The 22,513-nt window shown below is 39.0% G+C and overlaps 1 protein-coding gene across 11 annotated transcripts in view; it reads right to left on the reverse strand.

The window, feature by feature from the left end:
• The window catches only part of dmd (dystrophin), a 2,003,576-nt gene that overhangs the window by 1,749,711 nt on the left and 231,352 nt on the right, over positions 1 to 22,513 (reverse strand). The window contains exon 1 of one of the 11 annotated variants that reach the window (XM_087992892.1): positions 13,232 to 13,466. The exons of the other annotated variants lie outside the window; for them this stretch is intronic. Coding sequence (XP_087849018.1) covers positions 13,232 to 13,298 — 67 coding nt within the window. The 5' untranslated portion in view covers positions 13,299 to 13,466. Of the gene's footprint in view, positions 1 to 13,231; positions 13,467 to 22,513 lie in introns of those variants that run through there. 11 annotated transcript variants of the gene reach the window in all.

Consider the following 22,513-nt stretch of genomic DNA (forward strand, 5'->3'; position numbering starts at 1 on the left):
GGCTGTTGATGTCATATACATAGACTTTAGTAAGGCGTTTGATAAGGTTCCCAATGGTAAACGAATAGAGAAAGTGAAGTCACATGGTGTGCAGGGTATTCTAGCTAGGTGGAAAAGAATTGGTTGAGCAACAGGAACAGAGAGTAGTAGTTGAAGGGAATTTCTCGAAATGGAGAAAAAAGGTGACCAGTGGTGTTCCACAGGGATCAGTGCTGGGGCCACTGTTGTTTGTAATATACATAAATGATCTGGAAGAGGGCACTGTTGGTATTATCAGCAAGTTTGAGGATGACACAAAGATTGATGGAGTAGCAGAAAGCATAGGGGACTGTCAAAGAATACAGGAGAATATAGATAGACTGGAGAGTTGGGCAGAGAAGTGGCAGATGGAGTTCAATCCAGGCAAATGTGAGGTGATGCATTTTAGGAAGTCTAGTTCTAGACCAAATTATACAGTAAACGGAAGAGCCCTTGGGAAAAGTTGATGAGCAGAGAGATCTGGGAGTACAGGTCCATTGTACCCTGAAGGTTGCTGCACAAGTGGATAGAGTGTTCAAGAAGGCATATGGTATGCTTGACTTCATCAGATGGGGTAATTGAGTATAAGAGCTGGCAGGTCAGGTTAAAATTGTACACGGCATTGGTTCGGCTACATTTGGAATACTGTGCACAGTTCTGGGAGCCACATTACCTAAAGGATGTTGACACGTTGGAGAGGGTGCAGAGAAGGTTTATGAGGATGTTGCCTGGTATGGAAGGTGCTAGCTATAAAGAGAGGTTGAGTAGGTTAGGTTTGTTTTCATTAGAAAAAAGGAGATTGAGGGTGGGCCTGATTGAGGTTTACAAAATTATGAAGGGTATAGACAGCGTTAGACAGAGATAAGCTTTTTCCCAGGGTGATGGATTCAATAAAGAGAGGTCACGCTTTCAAGGCAAGAGGCGAAAAGTTTAAGCAGGATAGACACAGCAAGTACTTTACACAGAGGGTGGTAGGTGCCTAGAACGCGTTGCTAGCAGAGGTAGTACAGGCAGGCACAGTAGATTCATTTAAGATGCATCTGGACAGCTGCACGAGTAAGTAGGGAGCAGAGGGATACAGATGCTTAGGAATTGGGTGACAGGTTTAGACAGTAGATTTGGATCGGCTCAGGCTTGGAGAGTCGAAGGGCCTGTTCCTGGTCTGTAAATTTTCTTTGTTCTTTGATCCTCCTAACAGAACATGGACTAAAGCTCTTCAATGTTTATTCTGTCTGCTCATAAAACTCTCAATAGAAACGATTTTCTATTAAAACTTCAGAAACTCTTTCCCTCAGACTAAATTCGAAACATCATGGCTCCAAAAATACTAATAAATTTATCATTAAACCTCATCGTGCACACAGAATAAAACCCATATGCCACAAGTTCAAAATCCAAACTCTAAAATAAATAATGCTAGTAAAGCTCAAACCTGATACCACAAGGTCAAACATTGCAAGGCTCAATCTGCAAACCCTGCCATAGGCGGAGAAGAGGTGTTTAATGAGGTAACTTTATTTGATATTGTTTTTTGCAGCCTCTTTTCACTGCTTGGCCTCCATCTGGCCTTATCAAAAGGTTCTCAAAATGGTTAGCCCCTTAACAGATGCTTCTTCTCTTATTTGGGCAGTCTGGGACAAGAGATTCCCATGAGTCAGTGGCAACATTGCATTTTTTTAGGGAGGCTTTGGAAATCCTTAAGGCATTTCCTCTCTCCTCCTGGTATAGCCACGTGTCATGACAAAGCTCAAAAGCATAGAGATTGCTTTGGGAGTGTCGTGTCAGGCTCATCGACAGTGTGGCCTGCCTAATTTTGCTGACTGACCATAACCAATGCTTTGATACTAAATATGTTGGCTGTACACTGATATTATCAAGTCGATCCTGCCATTTCAATTTCCACAGGCATTATGATGATACATTTCAAAGGACTTGAGGTGTCCGCTGTACATTGTCCATGTCTCTGACAAACATAGAAGGGCTGGTAACACTGTTGCTCAGCGGACCATGCACTTGAAGGCAGGTTTGAAGTCTTTGGTCATCGAACAATCTATTCTCAGATGGCAAAAGACTCCATTGACCACTAGTTGTTGCAGTTCATCGATGATGTCTGCCCTCACTTAAATGAGGTTCCCGTGCAATAAGTATGTTTTGTTTTAAAGGACTATTTCAATACGACCTCCTTTTCACTTTGTTCTGCATCCATCTCTGGAAGAGACACTAGAGTTGCTTTCAATTTGAAAGCAAGTTCAGATCTGAGGCTCCAAAGCTTGAATTGTCTATATGGAATTATTTTGCACAATATACTAATTAGAAATGTAAATCCAATTTAATCTGTCAACTCTGAATCCATTTTTAAATAGACTAATTATCTATATGTCATGTTTCAGGTAAGTATTATTTTGGGCCCACGAAGGGATACTGAAGCTAAATAATCTGATAAGTTTTCATTTTGGCACCAACAATGCAATCATTTCAATTTCAGCAAAGACAGATATTACTGAAACAGCTCCTAATCAGCTCAACTACTGCAGCCCAAACTCTCTCTCTGAATTGGACCTGACACATCACTATAAATTTTCCTTGGCTCACAAAAAGTTGAGCCTTACAGTGACTGAAATTTGATAATGGGAGTGAGCATTCTTGATAATCTTTCGCTTTGATAATCTTAAATTGGTTTTTCATTCAGGATTACTCAGCAAATGCTGCTGAATTTCAGAATTGCAGTAAGCATCAGACTGATTAGCATTTGCTGAGCAATACTAACTGTACTATTAATTACAATATTAGCCAACTTACTTTCAGTTAGATGTGCAATGTGTCTTGTTTACACTGGATAGAAGCTATATATATTTATATGCAGAAATAGTTCCTCAGCAGAAAAAAACATGTCCTAGCTTTGTCACCTCTTTTCAAAAAAACAGATATCAAACAATAGATCCCAGTGTAATCTTTATGGCAATGCCTTGACCAGAGTCAATGTGCAACCAAGCTGCACCATTTCTCATGCAGTATAAGGTGTTGCAGCCTTCAAAATTTGGATTTTCTTGCATCTGTCCTGCAGAGTTCAGGATGGGAAATACTTTGATAGCAATTCTCTTCTTTCAGTAATCTTCGAGCATTATTGCAATTGAATTTATGAATTGTAATTTCTTCAAAAAGATCATTGTAATCTTTGCAACAAATAGATATGCATCAACACACATACACAGACCAATGGTATTTGTCTAAAACTCAGAATATCCTTGTAAAACAGATTTATAGTAGTGGACAACACACCTGCTATTTAACTGGCCACAATCACAAAAGTGAACAAATCAGCACAGATATTAGATAAAAAAAGTAAGTTGTTTTTGTTTCAATCAAAGCACATTAAAAGATACATAATCTCAGATGAGATATACCACCCGCAGGTTACAGCTGTCATTTTACACCAGGGAACAAAAAGTCCCCAGTATAATTCTTGCTCAAATTCAGAAAACATATGCTGGAAAAGTAGGAAAATTCCAATTCATCTCACTTCTGAAATACTCTTGAGGCTGATTCCAAAACAGAGTTTTCTTTCAAACATGCCAACCACAAAATTACAAAGAACCTTTTTATTTACAATATATGAAATGCATATGCTGTTATATATACTGTATACAGCAATGATTCCATATGATGTAAATCATCCCATGATCTTTCTACAGCCCAATTACTGCGTATATGTAGGAACAAAATAAAACACCTTAAGCACATTTCAAAGAAGTTATAATATATGACGATGAAGTGTACGGAATAAGTGCATTGTGGATGCAAAACAATTTATTGCATGTAAATCCTTTAAATGAGCACTTCTTCACTTTTTGCCAAGCCAATACTTTCATGGACAGACTCAATTATTCCAATTTCAGTTGCTAGAAAATTAACTCATATCATCGGGGCAACACTGCAGACTGATAAATGCATATTCGTTATGTGGTAAACCGGTGTTATTGGATCAGTGTTTTTGTATATTTATATATGTTTCAAATTATATACTGTTGCTTCATTTGAAAGGTTTTTACATCACAGACTCCGAATTCCCAAGTCTGCAACTCAGATGCATTGAAACTGCGGTGTTCCTTTCCATCTAAAAACTGAAGCAAATTTTATGACATACTTCATGTTTTATGAAGAGACTATAAACACATTTTCGAACTTCTCTCATTTATCCAAGATTATAAAGGGGTGACAAATAATGAAAGCTTCAGTACAGAAGATGATTTTTGGGTCACTGGGGTGGAACACAATGAAGGAATCTGGAAACTGTTTGCTCCTATTGGAAATGAAGTTCCGAACTATTAAGCATCGACGCAAACAGACTCCTGAATGGGGCATCACCTTATTAGGAGAATTTTAAGCGAGACACACAGCTCCTTATGCAGTAGTGGTGCCAATCCTCCTGAAATACTGTGAGATCCCCAAGTATAAAACACTCACCTTCAGAATGCTGTCGCAAACAATCGAGAAGAAAAATTTTAAGTGTGTTAAACACTGCGGACTTTGAAATTCCTTTGAACTCTCTTTTATATTAATTCACCGTGGTCAGTTTTTTCTTAATCCTGTTCAAATTTACATTAAAAAAAGGGAAAGTAAGTGTGTGTATGCATATATGTATGTATGTGCGTGTGCATGTGTCAATAAATTTCTTTCAAAGTGACAAACTGATTACGATGGCCTGAAATGCCTTATGTGATATCAGTTTATAAGGTTCTAATTACAGAAATACCTGGCATGGAGAAGAAAGTGACAGTCAACAATTATTCAATGTGTTCGTGAAAAGTCCACATTCATTTACTAGCCAACTGATATGAAAAGACATTGAGGTGGAAACACAAGCATTTTGGGTAACCAATGTCAGGAGTTTATGAGTGAGGCACAGTTGGAGGCAAGAGGCCATAAGATGAAACGTCTCAGAATATGTGCAATCAGATCTGCCCTTCTTTTTGCACAGCCCATTTTTCAAATCTCCACTACAATCCCCCAACTGCCAGTCAGGGCAGAAAATAGGAGCTACAGCAGACACATATCACTTGTTCTAGTCTTAGAACATATTGCTGTTGAATCGGTGTAATATCTAAGAAACAATATTGCTATTGTAAAAGGCTCTGGTGGCATGCTGGACTATTACAAATCACTTACTTCTACTATTTATACACAAGATAAAGTGGACTGAGCCCAAACACTAATAGTAATAGCCTACTTGGCTAAGTCTTTGCATTTAATGCAACATCATATCAAGGGTTCAAAAATAAAACAAATTATACCCAACCATTTCTAAATTATATTTCAGAATTATGTCAAATTCAGTGCAGTCTGCATGCCACTGAATGCTTATGACTCAATTTTTGAGGCGAGTGCCTGATTAATGCAATTAAATGCCCCCCATCCCCCACATTGAATGCTAAACCACAAAAAGACTAATAATAAGATTGTATCTTTGAATTCCTATAAATTGGATAATACCATGAAATTTGTGTTTGCCCATGATCTTGTCATTTCCTTGTGACTAGGAAAAATGTACTCCATAAATATCCAGCACATATTTCCTCCAGATAGGGTGGCACGGTGACTCAGAGGGCGGCACGGTGGCTCACTAGTCAGCACTACTGCCTCACAGCACCAGGGTCCCAGGTTCGATTCCAGCCTTGGGCAACTATTTGTGTGGAGTTTGCACATTCTCCCTGTGTCTGTGTGGGTTTCCTCCAGGTGGTCCGATTTCCTCCCACACAAATGGGAGGTGAATTGGCCATGCTAAATTGCCCGTAGTGTTAGGTGCATCAGTCAGTGGGAAATGGGTCTGGGTGGGTTACTCTTCGGAGGGTTGGTGTGGACTGGTTGGGCCAAAGGGCCTTATTCCATACTGCAGGGAATCTAATCTAATCTGGAATAATCTGCCTATCAATCACCAGTGCCTCAGTCTTTCCACTTGCGTGTTTTCAGTATTGGATGCAGATTTATACTTATTAGAAGACAACAATTATTGATTATTTACAGCATAATCTTCTGAACAGGAGATATCATCATTCTTTTGTCTGAAGTGTTCTCCTCTATCTTGTGAATCCTGAAACCAACCAAATACACCCCTCTCTACTAGTTGCAAGAGTGCACTCACCTTATTAAATATCACTTGTCTAAGGAATAGATCTTATCAGTCTGTCCACTTCACAAGTGGTAACACAGTACAATGCTATTCTGAAATAAATGTAAAGTTGAACTGTGGCTTTTATTTTGGCATGTTGTTGATGATTGTAATAATTCAGGTGATCCTTCTGAAAGAAAAATCAATAAGTGCATGACAATCTTTTGAAATTAAGTGCAGTTGCACAGATGATAATATAATTCTTCAGTTATTAAAGATTTTAAAATGCATGGAACAAAATAGCTTACTTTCCAACGTTTACTAACCTAAATCTTGGTTTATAGGCATCTGAAAATAGAAAATGAAGGCTACATTTAAACTTGAACCCTTCAGGATGAAAAATGGGCAGGTTAAAATAGATTAAAAAGAGAGGGGAACAGAAAACGACGGTTCAAGTGAAGAGTCAAGAATGTTGTTTACAAAACGGCAACTGGACAGGTTTGTCCCTTATTCTGCTCAGATGTTGATCTCACCTTTGTCAGGGAGATCACTGTGCTTTATTCTTAGATTTAGGGTAAACTGAACAAGACATTTCATCCAAAGACTATGCAGTGACCTGCCAAAGTGGGCAGTACCAGAGAACAGGGTGTCAGGTCATTCTGCCAGCAAGCAAGTGAATTGATGAATATACTGGAGCAATAGAGTGAGGAAATTACAATTTACAAAATGCAAAAGTAGTTAGAATACAACCTGTTTTCCTTTATTATAGGCAATATGAGATAATGCCAATATGGATCAAGTATTGAACTAGGCTTGGTAAACAGCCTAATCACATTTTACACTGACTCTGCAACATTAGAGACAATAAGCCAAGGAGGAGAGAAAGCAAACAGGAAAGTAACTCAAGTGGCCTGTGACTTGATACTTCAAATATCCTTAAAGCAATGTAGGTTTCCTTCATAACATTTTAACACAGCAGAAATATTTCAAACATTGCATTTATTGAGTCAGTTTTGTTTAGTTAACTAAGTGATTAGGTGTTGCTAAAAATAGGCATGAAGGAGAATCTTGCTGATTTGCTTGCTCTAAGCAGCTTTTATCTGCACAGTCTTCTATTACAAAGTATTAAGTTTCATACACAATTGCTCTCATAAAAGTAAGCATTTGTAAGGGACTTAGCAAAGAATCGAGATTCCCATACTGCAAACCATGACCTTCACCAATGTGCTGCATGGCAAAGCAGCTGCTAGATTGCTTAAAAAGAACATAGTATTACCTCATGACAAAGAAATCTCTGGCACAACACTTTTATCTACTTTCTGAACAAGATAGAATTCCAACCAATCAGTGCGATTATTATTCTGTCTTGGCCTTGGCACAAACTCAAGATGCCAACCCATAATCGAAGAAAGAGCAAAAGGCCTCCAGTAAAACTCCTTTCGATCAATTATAAATCAGAGATAGATGAGAGGCATACTTTCAGTATTCTGAAATTTTTCAGAGTTTTTCTAACCTTTATGAAAGTCAACATAACCTTAACATAAAACTACTTTTTAATATAAATGTTATATTTGATTTTCCACCTTCCGTCTAGTTTTAATAATGTGAAATATAAACAACTGCAGGTGGTTTTGTCCCTTAGGCAGCTTATTCTCCCCATTTTAAAAGATTTTTTTTTACTTTCCAAAGGCATCTGAAGCCCTCTGCTTATCACCCATTTTTTTCATTTGTGAAATAAGAAGTTAAGCACAGAGTATGTCGCAAATAAACCAAATCTATCGAAAGGCTGAGAACAGTAGGAACTCTCCAGAAAGGCCTGGGAACCATTAACAATGAACTGGTTAAGAGATTAATCTGATTAAACATAGAACATAGGACGGCACATTCAAATATATAAATTTCGAACACGGCTGGACAGACTACACATGGGGGGATGTTTCCCCTGGGTGGACAGTCCAGAACCTGAAGACAGCCTCAGGACACAAAGGTGAACATTTGGGACTGAGATGAGGGAAAAGTAGTTCACCCAGAGAACCTGTGGAATTCTTGATCTCAGAAGGTAATCAAGGTCAAATCACTGAATATATTCAAGAAAGAGATGGATCATGTTTAGATTTTAAAGGCATCAAGGGGTCTGAGCCAGAGTATTAATATGGCATTGAGATACTGAATGGAAGAGCAGGTTTAAACAGTCAAATGGCCTGTTCCTGCTCCTAGTTTCTATGATTCCAGGGTGGGAGACATCTGTTTATTGAATCATTATGTATTGACATGGTTGGAATTTGCAGACTTGAATAAATTGATTAATTTATTGTATTCCTTTGAGTTTTCATTTGAGCTAGTCTTCAATAGACATTCTCTTTGTCTATGAATAAATGATCCAAAACCTATACTCAAGACACTTGTGGTTAATTATTAGAAAAAAACAAAACAGTAAAGTATCTGTTATGAGAAAAGTGCTAATTTAGTAACCATACAAAAATGTATGTAGAAAATGCTGTGCAAGGAGATTGGAAAAGAATGGACTTATTAGAGACAGTCAGCTTAGCTTTGTGTGAACCTGTCTTACAAACTTGATTGAGTTTCTTGAGGAAGTGATGAAGATAATTGATGAGGTAAGGGCAGTGGATACTGTTTACATGGATTTTATGAAAGCATTTGACAAGGTCTTTCACCATAGGCTGCTCCAGAAGTCACATGGGATACATGATGGGTTGTAAGCTGGATGCAAAATCAGTTTGGTCATAAAAGACAGAGGGTAATTGTGGAGGGGCGTTTTTTTGACTGGAAGTCTGTGACCAGTGGTTTTCTGCAAGGATCAGTGTTGTTTGAAATATACATAAAGGATTTAGATGAAAATGTAGGCTTGGTAGTCTGATTAGTGAGTTTCCAGATGACAGAAAGTGTTGGAATTGTGGATAGTGAGGAAGGTTATCAAAACATACAGCTGACTATAGGTCAGTCCGAGGAGAAATGGCAGATGGAGTATAATCATAACAGGTGTGAGGTGATGCATTTTGGAAGGTCAAATGCAATACAATAAATGGCAAGACCCAGAGAAGTATTGATGTACAGAGAGATCTTGGGGTCCAAATCCATTTGCTTCTCAAAAGTGGTAATACAAGCGAATAAGGTAGTAAAGAAGCAGACAACATACTTACCTTCATCTGTTGCAGAGTATAAAAATTGATGAGTAATGTTACATTTGTGTAAGATTTTAGTTTGGCCACATTTGGAGTATTGTGTGCAGTTCTGGACCCCACATTCTAGCAAAGATATGGATGTTTTGGAGGGGGTGCAAAAGAGGTTTACCAGGATGCTGCCTGGATTGGAGTATGTTAGCTCCAAGCAGAGGTTGGACAAACTTGAATTGTTTCCTTTAGAGCACTAGAGGCTGAGGGGCGACCTGATAGAAGTATACAAAATTATGACAGGCAATGGATAAGCTAATAGTCGGAGTCTGTTTGCTCAGTTGGAAATGTCAAATATAGAAAGGCATAGGTAAAAGGTGAGGGGGAAACTTTAAAGATGTGTGAGGCAAGTATTTTACCCAGAGAGTGGTAGGTATGTGCAATGCACTGTCAGGGAGGTGGTAGAAGCAGATACGTTAGCAAAGTTTAAGAGGCATTTAGACAAATACATGATAAGGCAGGGAATGGAGATATGGATCATATGCAGGCCGATGGATTAGTTTAGAATGGCAACATGGTCAGCATAGACACGGTAGGCCGAACAGCCTGAACCTGAGCAGTGCTGTTCTGTTTTATTCCATGAAGTGAAAACTACAAATTATTTACTGACTTGGCCCTCTCAGCAGGAAACTTTACATCTAAAAAGTGTATCATGAAAACAAAGTTATACATGACACATATTGATAGCTGTTTAAAAGTATGGAAAATAATGCAAAATTGTGTGTTTAGTACATTAAAAGTCAAGAATTATCCTTATTGGATTCTCAATTTTTTTTTAAATGAAGTTGCTTAACCATGTTTTTGCCCACCCCAGTGGTCATCAGATGCTGAGGTGGGACTTTAACCTGGAACATTGGCCCAGAGGAAGGGAAACAACCACTGCACCTCCCACCCCTAGAGCCTCACCTATACATTTTTTCCATTTGGTGAAAATTACATTATTATTGTGTTAAAACCCTTGGTTGCACTACATCCTGGTCAGCTATGACCAATGTGTGAACTAAAATGACCCAGGCATGCACACAACGAGAGAGTATAAAATTCTCATCTATATACTCAAACACGTCCACAGCTTCACCAATCCCCAATATCTAATGCTCTCCGCGGCCATTAGGCTACAAGCTATCTGTGATCATCTATTAAGTCTCACCATTCATGATGACCAGTGGGGGCCATTGACAGTGCAAGAAAATGATATAAAATTTTTGTACATGAGCTGGATATTCACTGATGGCCCCTCGTCCTGTTTCTCCCAACTGTGGTGCTTTTGCTACCAACCTGCCCCTGGGAGGTTGCCTCCACTTAGTTCCTAGTCTTCCAACATGCAACAGGGTCAACTTGTTCTCAGCAAAATTCCAACAGCAATGCAAAACAGCACTCAATTGGGCCTCTCAATTTCATGGAAATTGCCTGCCTGCCTCCTTGGAGCAGGGAAATTGTCCACTTCCTGCAAGCAAAATGTCCCAACATCAGGACCATGTCATGGAGCATATCTGTATGGTTCCCCACAGTGTTACTCGCATCCACTGGAGACTTATCTGCCTACCAGAGCTTGGAAAGTTCAGCCAAAATAAGTTGGGAGCGTAATGCTTAAGTGTTACAGACAAATGGTGTGTGTACACCACTGCAGAGCCCACACATGCTATTCATGAGCCATTATAGTCCTGTGACAGCTGCCCGACTGTACAGTTATTGAAGGTGACATCCGTTTGTAAGTCAGATGCAAGTTATAGAAGCAGGAGCTAGGGAAACCCAGTGCAACACGTTAATATCCAAAATAAAAAATAAGAATTTTTTTTCAGGTCAGATATATTTACAAACAAGTCAACATTTATCAAAATGAAAACAAACATTACTTTCTTACTGACACTCAATAGGTCGCTGGACAGAACTTTAACTGACCTGACCACTGGGTGGGTTAGTCAGAAACAGCATGGGAATTCCATGATCAGGATTGTCTCAGACACTTTAAAGCTTTACCTCCCCAGCAAGCTCCCTTGCCAGAAGTCACCCGAAAACAGTTAGGAGCAGTGGGTGTGTGTGGGAATCAGCAGCAGGTATGTTCTTCCTGACTATAGCGAGGAAGCCGGGGAGGGGGAGGAGGTTGTTGATCTACATCTTGGGGGTTATCAGGTAATTCGGAGGCCTCATGTTGAGATCAAGGCTTCAGTAAGAAAGGTTGTTTTCGGTTTGTAGGGAGGGGGCCCAATCGGGCAGGTTTCACTTCAATGAGACCATGGCTAATCTGTGAACAAACTCCATATACCAGGCTTTGGCCCATATCCCTGAGTACTTTTGTTAACAAAAATTTATCTCATATTTAAAACTAACAACTGATCCTGCATCCACTGATAGAAGACAGTTTCAAATGTTTCCCACTCAGTGTTGAATTGCTTCCTAACATCGCTCATGAACAGTCTGGACCTAATTCTCAGACTATGCCGCTTGTTTTCAAATCCACAACCAGTAGATATAGTTTATCTTTACTACCCTGTCTTTTCCCGCTAATACCTTGAAGATTTTGATCAAATCACCCCATAACCTTCTAAATTCTAGAGAAAACAGATCTAATTTGTATGATATGTCCTCATAGTTTAAACCCTGAAATACAGGTATTTTCCCTGTAAACCTACATTGTACTCCCTCCAAAGACAAGATCTTGTTCCTAATGTGTGATGCCCAGATCTGCTCTCAGTATTCCAAATGGGAGCCAAACAGGGTGTTGTGCAGAATAACTTCTGCATCATTGTACTTCAATTCTCTAGATACAAAAATAAGCATTCCATTTATTTCCATCTTCAGTAAGACCATCAGCAAGTAGGTTGGAAATGGGTTTGGGACTGGAAACTGAATTTTGAGGCTTATAAACACCACACTGTTGCTTCCACTTTACCCAGCTGAAAGCCACCATTTTCTTCTGGAGTTAAGATTTATCCCAATATTTCAGTACGCACAAATCTTTAAATCTGGATTGGCCAAGAACAAGCTGCATGAAATTCAGTTCTAACCTCAATATGCTGACCCCTGTAGACAATATATTATGCACATATTTCTGCAAGTCAATTTTGGGGCTTGAGCATATTTTCAACATCAAACTCCAAGGAGTGATAATGGCAAACATGATTAGTAACATAGTAGCAGAAGGATAAGGAAATAGGATTCAAGTACACAAATTCAGCTGAAGAGCTAACACTGAGATAGACTGTCATGATGGGCCAAACGTCCACGTACTGTGCTACTAAATTCAGTTTTCTATGGTGTTATTGAGTCACCCAGCAAGTCTTTGGTAAAGAAAGAGTCGAATGTGTTTTGCAGGCTCATGATAACACAGCCCCTTTAAAATCGGCATGGAATCAGACCTCCTCTGTGTCAACAAGTTGAAAAGTCTTTGCAATGTTCGGCTACATGCTGACATTGCAACAGCTTTATCTGTAAAAGACGTATGCTGATATGAAGTAAATTAAATCTGTCTTTATGCCTCAGAAAATCCTAAATCAAATGCCTCTCAATTTTTTCAGTAAAATCCAAAAGACAGCACAGTTTACATTTCCAATATTCTGACATTGTGTTGAATCTCCAGAAGTGAAAAACTCTTGCATTGTTAATTATGCCAACTTCGCTTATTAAGTAAAGAGGTTACACTCAAATAATCCTCAAATTTTTAGTTAGCACTGGTGAAATTAATATCACACAATTATGATGTACTCAGAAATGCATAAAGCTCACCTTACTTACATTTCAATCATTTTGCAACATCCAAAATGAAGGTAAGTACTTCAAAAGGAAGTACAACTATTGTTTACAGCAACAAATTCCCGATTAAACATTGCTGTTTTAATTAACATGTAAATATTAAAATCAGCTGAAGCAAGGTCATTTACATTGAGGCAAATGTTTATGCCACGGTTACACTTACAATTCTCTTCCAGTTCTTCACACCAAAACACTGCTGACGAGTGTAATTTGAGAGACTGAAATGCCATCAGGTTTTCAGACAATTCCAAGTTTCAGACTGTTTACTTCTATGAGCACTTTTCGCTCTTTAGAATCCAAACATAAGGAGATAACTGCCCTTCCCTCAGCTGATATACATATATCAAAAAAGTTAACTGTCCTTGAAAGAAGACCTCTGCAGGGAAGCAATGATCGGTTGGAGTCACTGATGTCGGCACTGGTGAGGCCCCAAGATGTTTCAAATTCCAGACCCTGCGCAGAAACAACTCCCTGCCCAAAAGTACAGCTAACCACATTACAACTTCCTATGAACTGTACTTATAAGGATCTGCTCTTGTAATGATCTAAATAATAGCCTCAAATAATGTAGGGCAGCTGCTCTTCAGTTTTGGGAACCGTTACAGCACTCTCTCTTTCTGCCTTTTAACCCTTGTAACAATCTTTCTTGTTACAACTGTTAGCACACTAAGACCGCTGTTCACTCTTCATATTCAAAGTATACGCCTTAGAAAAAAAGAGTACACCTTTTGTAGATTGAAGATGTACTGAATGTTCGACAGCCAATGGATAATTTGCAATGTTAAATGAAACAGTTTACTGTTGAGAAAGGCACTTTTTCTTTATTGAACAGGAAATCAATGAAGGTACAACTAAAATAAACTAAGTAAGGCAGTAAGCTATCAATCTTTTTTTCTCCCCGTTTCATTTGCCTTTAGTTTGAATTATTCAAAAATAGTCTATTCAGGATGTTACATTAACTGTTGTGCAAATACTATTTTACAACATATCAACAAACTCCCACAAGCAGTGTTTCAGAAATAATGGGTTGGATTTTACCAGCCTTTTAGAGACTGGTTCAAAAGCAAAGGTTGGCAAGACGGTGAGGGAAGGCTATCGTTTGGTGCCCATTGACATCCCATTGCCATGTTATCTTGTTCACAGCTGGAAAGGTTGGGGGGGGGCGGGGTGGGTAGAATCCAACTTTCCCAGATTCCAACTGAGCCATTTAAGTGACTAGAAAGGGTCTCTACTCAGCTCCACTGGCATCCAACAAACAGCTAGCAGGTCCTCCACCATCTGGTAAACCCATTGGCCACTCCAATTGGGAGGCTCCAGGCTATAACTTGGGCAAACTTTCTCTCCTTGAGTGTGCCCCATTCCCCTGACATTGTAGCTACAGCAGCTACAACACCAGCTACTCTCATCAACCACCTATTCACTCTCACTGGGACCTAAATATTTGGACCTGGGACTCTCAGTCCCTACTTGTACGGTTACGAGAGCATAGGTCCATCGATATGCTCTTCTCTTCCAAGTGCAGCCTCCACAGTGAGCAATGTTCCTCATGTACTGCAGAGGTATAGGTATTATTGTAACTGACTGGCAGCTCTGCGGGTAGCCACCTTAATAAAAATGGCAGCCCAGATTACAGTCAAATGGCTTGATGTGATGGAGACTGATGGAGCAGGTTCACTCCCACTACAAAACCCAGCCGGAAATGCATGCAGATCAAAACAAAACACAGCTATTTCAAGTATTCTTTATTCTGGCTGCACCATTGCTCCTCAGATGTCAAAGTCAGCGAACCCTACATCAAAGTATGCTGCAGCTCCATGCTCTCGATCTGAATCAGCGCACATTACATCCAATACAAAGTGCAAATGCAAAATTTTACTTTTGTCGTTTCATTCGCATCAACCAAAGATGGCCAATGCAATTTTGTGGTAGCATACTTTTATTTGAAGTACAATTTGAGGTTCAGGTGACATGTGATGTCGGAATGTATGAGGGACAAGGCACTTCATCTTAGTGGAGATGGAAAATTTAAAGGCAAAGGAAATTACTAAAATGAATGAGTGTCCGCACAAAATTAACCTGCCTTAATGTCTTAAATATAGCGTAGAATTGATGATGCTTACAATCAAAGGAATAACTCCAAGGCATCCGGCTTCAGATGTTCATCTAGCTAATGGCAAGTCTAGCCAACTGGCCCCTGAAGCTCACTCATTTTTCAGAATGGAGCCTTTAAACAAATTACAAATAGATCATTATTATTAGAAACATTAATGATACAGTACAAGGTTAGTGAATTCCGAAGGTTTCCTGAAATAAACTTCCAAGCAGGCCCTTATTAAGCAGTGGTTTTAAAAGATCCAAAGATGGTTTACTCTATTTCCTTGGTACTTAAGCTTATGCCAAAATCTGCTTTGAAGAAATTCAGGCATTTTGCCAAACCTCCTAAAAGGCTAAGTATTCAACATCCAGTACGGCAGCTCTGTTTACGTAGAAAGGAAGCAGATGCAAAGTTGTATGTTGGTGGAATGACACAATTCACATCCCAAGGATTCAAACTCCAAGCTTCCCATTTGCGAGTGATCACCCAGGTAAACAGTATGCCACAAATGAAGCTTAAAAGACCAGAACATAATACAAATCTTTTGTCTACTCATTCTACAGGTACAATTATCTTTACAACTCAACAATGGGAACACTGGGCCTCCACCCTGCTCCACTGGGAAAGTTAAACACTATATAAAAAAACAAAATGCTGTTGATGCTGGTTGCTACACACATTTGATGCCATTTACTCAATGTTATGCCTCACACAAGTGAAGGGAAAGATATGTTGTCACAAATATAAGAGAAAGAAAAGAAGCAGAAACAATTCATTTGAATCCATGCTGAATTAACAAGTATACCAAACAGCTGAGATTCAAATGAATCTACAAATATTGAATAGCTTCTGCATGACCAATTGTTCACCATAGCATCTGGTCAACAGCTTGAAGCTCCTCTGATCCAGTTTCCACAAAGCTAGCAGTAATAGATATGACAGTTTACAGACTGTGCCGCTTAATTTTAAATAGCTCCAAAAGAATCGGTGTGGGAACTACAAACCATTGACTTGTGCACTTATCACTGGCTAGATGCGGCAGCAGGAGACAAATTGTTTGAGTGACAAACACCTTACAGTTAGCTTGTACTGATTAAAGCAAAACTCCAAAAAGTATTACAATGAGAGCACACATTGACAATCATTACTGAAGATAATCTGACCTGGAAATTTGCACTGGAACTCACATTTTCTGATGCCTTTTATTTTAGCATTGTACCTCAAAAAGACTTGAAGAATGACACAACAGGTGAAACAATGGCCTGTCAGGTTCTCAGTCACCAATCTTCTTACTGGTGATGATGAAGAGAGATGTCCTACAATTGGATTCAGATTCTCAGTCAAAAGGCAATCTGAGCAGATAACCAAACAGTCAATATTATTGGCTGTCAACAGACCCAAAGAATGTGATGCGACAAGAAGTTCAATGACCTTATAATAACTGGTAATGATCAGTAATTGCCAAATTTCACCAGTTGCACCACTAGTCCTATAAATTGTACCACTCAATTCACTACACCTTCATGGCTCACCATTCAACAATCAATCAAAACTCATGCTTAACATTCAGATTTGTCTCATCCTCACATATTTAGCACTCCTACAAGATTCACCTCAGACACATCTGACAACCTGCACACAAAACCAACTGCTCAACTGTGACAACCACAAAAGTCAGCCATCTTCCTTGCAAGATGAGGTGGCACCAGACCAGAAGCATCATGTGGTTATGGTTCAGGTTCATGGTAACTGAATGGGAAAGGCAAACCTGCAAGACCAAACATCTGTGCAGGAAACGATGCTGGCCATTGAGGTGGTTATTGCTGAATTTGTGGTCAATAGTGGATTGACACCTTAAAATATGATGTTATTCTCATATTTAATCCTTCTGAAATAACACTTACCCTTCACTCAACCCTATTCTCATTTAGAAGCTGCAGATAACATGAGCATTCAGGTCTGACTTCTATGCCCTTTTGAACTGCAAGGTTAGCTTTACACTAATGAAACCCACAGGGAGGATTAGCTGATGCTGTTATGCAATATAACATCTGATTTATAAATTTGCACTGGAACTTTGATTGTCTGCTGTCTTTATTTTAGCATTGTGGTCAAGTAATGATTACTAATAGAGAGAAAAAAAGGTTTCAGTTGTTGGTGAATGGGAATTTGCGTTGTGTTTATTACTGACACATTTATGAGAGTGTGATGCATCATGACTCATCTTCACTTTGTCCTGCTTTTCTCTTACTTTGTTTTTGGAGTCATGCTTAAGCAAACTAGACCTTATATTAGGAGAATGTTTAAACACTAACTCATGGTGAGCAACCAGTTGTACCCTGTGTGATAATAAACTATTCAGCCTGTGTAGAAGCAAAATATCTAAATTACAGCTTTGCTGGTCATAGAGTAAATGCTTCTCTTCACAATCTGTACATTTCTTTCTGCAGCACCATTCAATTTTGGTATCAGTGGGCTTGTCACTTCATTCTTAGAGTCATAGAGTCTCTCAGCATGGAAAAGACCCTTCAGTCCAACCAGTCCTCACTGACTGGTTCCCAAACTAAACAAGTCCCACTTGAATGCGCTTAGCCCATATCCCTCCAAACCTTTCCTATTGATGTACTTAACCATTAAATGTTGTATCTGTATTTGCATCCATCACTTTCTCCGGCATTTCATTCCACACGTGAACCAACATAAAAAGGTTGCCTCTATGTCCTTTTCTGAATCCTCTCCATAAGATCATAAGACATAGGAATGGAAGCAAGGCCATTTGGTCCATCAAATCCACTCCGCCATTGAATCATGGCTGATGGATGTTTCAACTCCACTTACCCACACTCTCCCCATAGTCCTTAATTCCTTAATCAAGAATTTATTAATCTCTGCCTTGAAGACACCCGTCACAGCCTCCACTGTGCTCTGTGGCAATGAATTTCACAGGCCCACCACTCTCTGGCTGAAGAAATGTCTCTTCATTTCCGTTCCAAATTGACCCCCTCTCATTTTAAGGCTCTGCCCACATATCCTAGTCTTCCTGCCTAACGGAAACAACTTCCATAACAGAGCAAATTTATTCAGAAATATTTCATACTCGTGATGTGATTCATGGACACATTCTGGCACAAACACATTCAGAAGCCTATAAATTGCAAATCAACATCTCAAACACTTAACAGTTTTGCCACTATACAGAGCAGCAGGTACACAAGAATGCCACCACTTGCAAAGGACCCCCCAAGCCACTCAACATCTTGTATTGGAAACATTTTGTCATTCCTTCAGCATCATGCAGACAAAATCCTGGAATTCACTTCCTTATAGCATTGTTGGTACTCCTACAGCAAAAGTACTGTCACGGTTCAAGACAGCAACTCATCACCGTCTTCATGGACAACTAGGGATAGGCAATAAATGGTGGCCCAGCCAGGAATGTCTATATCCCACAAATGAACTGAAAACAAACTTCATGAATTGAGTAGAGACTCAACCTTTTTCCACTTACTGCAGCTCTTGCCCAAAACAAGAGGCATTGTCTTCCAATTCAAAGTCAGACAAGTATCCATTCAGATAGCTTTTTCATATTTGACTATGGAATGAATGCAAGGACAAATCATTTTTCATTTTGAAATATATTCCACAACATATCACCTTAATTGTTCATGACCTTTCGAATCAGTCCAGCACTTTTTTTCCTGCTTCTAATCATGCATAAGGCACTGACCTCACCTTTGAAATGTCAGCTGTACATTGTCTTTTAACTTGGCTGAAAAATCAGGGCATTTAAACAGTTAGTGGCTATCACGGCAATGGCAGCATCTAAATTTGAGATTCTGAAAGAGAACCTTGCTGTCATTGCTTGTATCTTACTGCAATCTGGGAAATTCTTTAAAACTGTAACACAGAGTCTATACTGTCTCTTCCAATTCCTTCCGCCAAAATAGAGCATCTCACACTTCTTTGTATTAAATTCAATTTGCCACTTCTCTGGCCTTTATATTAGTTTATCTATGATTGTTTTTGGAACAAACAAAGTAAGTGGCACTTTTACCCTCCTTCAACCTGTGCCAATTCCTTCTCATGAACAAGTCAAGATCACACTTTGAACAATCAGCTCCACATGGTATTGAAGAACAGGTACTTCATAACATACACTGTGACGAATTTCACGATTCCCACATTCAACACAAGACAAAAATTACTTGTGAGCAGTCTACATTGTTTGGATGCATTATTCTATGAGCCAAACAAATTTGTCACAGTGGAAAAGTTAAACTGAAATAGTCCTGTAGATGGGATATCAAGGTTAAATTAGGTCAAGTTGACAGGGGTTTTGAAAATCAATTGAGTGATACCAGATGTTCAGTTGGATTCCTCCAGAGCTGCAAAAGTGATCTTAAAATCCTTTTAGCTTTTTGGTCCCATTAATTGCGCACAAAAGCCACACTTCTACAAAGTGCTACTTTTCAGAGAGAAGTATTTCTGAAAATCCCCAAAGAGGCAGAAGACATAAAATGAAAACCATGGAAGCTAAACAATTACTTTGAAGGTTTGAATGATCCTTACAGACGTTTTTTTTTTTGCCTGAGATCTGCTTAAATGAAAATAGGTCAAGTTCAAAGAAAGGTAGACTTCTCATTTTTTATTGGTATTAATAAGGTTTTATAAAGCTTTGAGGAAGTTTAATGTCTTTGGTATCATAAATCATTTTGGCAGAAAGAATAGAAATGCCAAAAGTAACATATTGGGGATGCTGGGAATCATAAATATGTAAACTGCAGGCTCTTCAACAGGTCTAGCAGCATCTGCAGACTGAGAAAGAAAGTTAATGTTTTGAATTCAATACAACTTCTTCAGAACTCAAGAAGAACAACTTTCTGAGACATGATAATGCAGAACTTGAATATTGTTGAAAGAAGACAAATTTTGTCAAAGCTTTGCATCTTGCACATATCAAGACATGCATAAGAATATCAATAAAGAGGAAACCAACACTTACTTTGTATGGAAAAAGAGTACCGAGTGGTTGGCAGGTGTACTCTGATTGGTAGAGACATTAGGCTTCATTAAAATTTTAAACCGAGCAAGTTGACTCCGATTGGGAGGGAGGAGAGAAGAGTATTTTCCTGAGAAATGTGTCAGTGAATGGCAATTGGGGTCAACTTGCTAGGTTTAAAATCTAAACAAAGCCTGGCACCTAGCTGTCAACCAACATTAACTGCTGTACCTCATTTAGCAAAACTTCTACCAATCAGACTCAACTTGACAACCAAATCAACACTCTCCTCTCATGCAGAACAAAGAATGGTATTCATTTATTAATTCGTTATTACTTACCTTGATTGGTATGCTTGAGAATTGTTTCAATGAGGTTTTTTTTTCCCCAGCAAAATTCAAGAAGAACTCTGAAGAAGAATCTCACTGAACTCAAAATGTTAAATCTTTTTCTTTCTCCATGGATGCTGCTAACCTGCTGAGGTTCCCCAGCATTTTCATGTTAGAATAGAAAAGGACAGTGTTGGATTACTGAGAAGAAATTGCAAAACTCTGCAATATGGAGAAACCTAGTGGTCCTGTTACATGCTTCACAGTTAGTACGCAGCTATAGTGAGTTATTATGGAGGTATATTAAATGTTCTTGCTTATTGTAAGGGGAATGGACTAAAAGGAGTAAGGCTTCACTACTATTGCACAGGGTATTGGTGGGGCCATGTCTGGAGTTTTACATACAGTTTGATCTCCTTACTTTAGTATATAATTGCATTTGAAGTAGTTCAGAGATAATTATTCAACTGTTTCTTGGCATGAAAGGGTTTATCAAATGAAGAAAGGATACACAGGTTGGGCCCGTCTCAGGTTTAATTTAGAAGACTGAGAACTGAGTTTACTGAAGTGCAACCGAAGATACAAATAAAGAGAGATACTGTTTCTCTCAGAAAACCATCAATCTGTGAAATTCTCTTTCCCAGTGAGCAGTGTCATTGCATTTCTTTTTAAAGCTGAATTAGATGGATTCTCAATTGACAAGAAAATCACAGGGTATATGGTGCAGATAGGGAAACAAATCTGAGGCACAATCACATCAACAACGGTCTCATCAAATGGTGGAGAAAGCCCGAGGAGCAGAAAGGCTTGAATGCTCCTACTCCAAGTCCATGTTTAATTTGCTCACATGTAAAGGCAAACCACTAGGCATAGTGAATGATAATGGCTTCTTAAGAACTGATATCAAGAATCTGAGCAATTTGTCCTTTATAAGTTTAAATTGGGAGTCAAGCATGTGGGAATTCAAAATGTAATGGCTTAGTTAGCAAACAAATTATGTGTGGAATAACTTTAATCATAAATCCTACTGACAAAATGCCATTCCGATTAACAATACGAGGCCATCATAAAAATTGCTACTGAATTTGAAGAGAGGGACATAACAATTGCAAAACTTGACTGGTCAGTTTAACTGTTTGGACTTGCAAATTAGATGAGATGCAAGTAATTAAGTCACATGATGCGACACTTGAAAGTAGAATATGGTTTCAGGGCAAATGAAACAAAATGATAATTAATTCTGGATAAATACCTACTCTTGTTTCTAGCTTCTATTACCCCAAAAAAAATATGAAACCAGTCTTTTTTATCAATGCGGTAATTTCCCTTATGCATATGCTAATGCAGCTGGTTTCATATTAGATCTGATGGGTGAGAATGGGTAGAATGTTCTTTAGTTAAGAAAATAAACACTTTTTGACAAGGTAATCCAGCTGCTGAAACACTATCTCTTGTAGGGCAGTGGATAAAGGATTCTATTTGTCAAGTATTTAAAGTGAGACCTTATCAGAGGGTTTATGTAGGCAAGTATACCCATGGAACAGTAGGTGGGTAACTGATCATTGTGAGATAATGTATATTTTGTGAAAACCGAGAGTCAGCACAAGTGACAGATTCACCATTTTGGCTTAAACAGATGTTGGAGTGAAAGGAAATTTCTAAAATTAAATGGGCATATACAAGGGCAGCACAGTGGCTCACTGACTCACACTACTGCCTCACAGCATCAGGGATATGGGTTCGATTCTACCCTCAGGCAACTGTCTGTGGGAAGTTTGCATGTTCTCCACCAGGTGCTCCAGTTTCCTTCCACAATCCAGAGATGTGCAGGTTAGGTGGACTGGCAATTGCCCATAGTATCCATAGATGTGCAGGCTACATAGATTAGCAATGGTAAATGCAAGGTTACAGGGGTAGGGGTGGGGGTGGGGGTGGGGGTTGGGGATGGGAGCTGGGTCTGAGTGGGATGCTCTTCAGAGGGTCAGTATGTGCTGAATGGCATATTTTCACACTGTATGGATT

This window comes from Chiloscyllium plagiosum, unplaced genomic scaffold (genome assembly GCF_037043375.1).
Source record: "Chiloscyllium plagiosum isolate Xiang-an unplaced genomic scaffold, Cpla_swu_hap1 HiC_scaffold_12, whole genome shotgun sequence".
Classification (NCBI taxonomy): Eukaryota; Metazoa; Chordata; class Chondrichthyes; order Orectolobiformes; family Hemiscylliidae; genus Chiloscyllium; species Chiloscyllium plagiosum.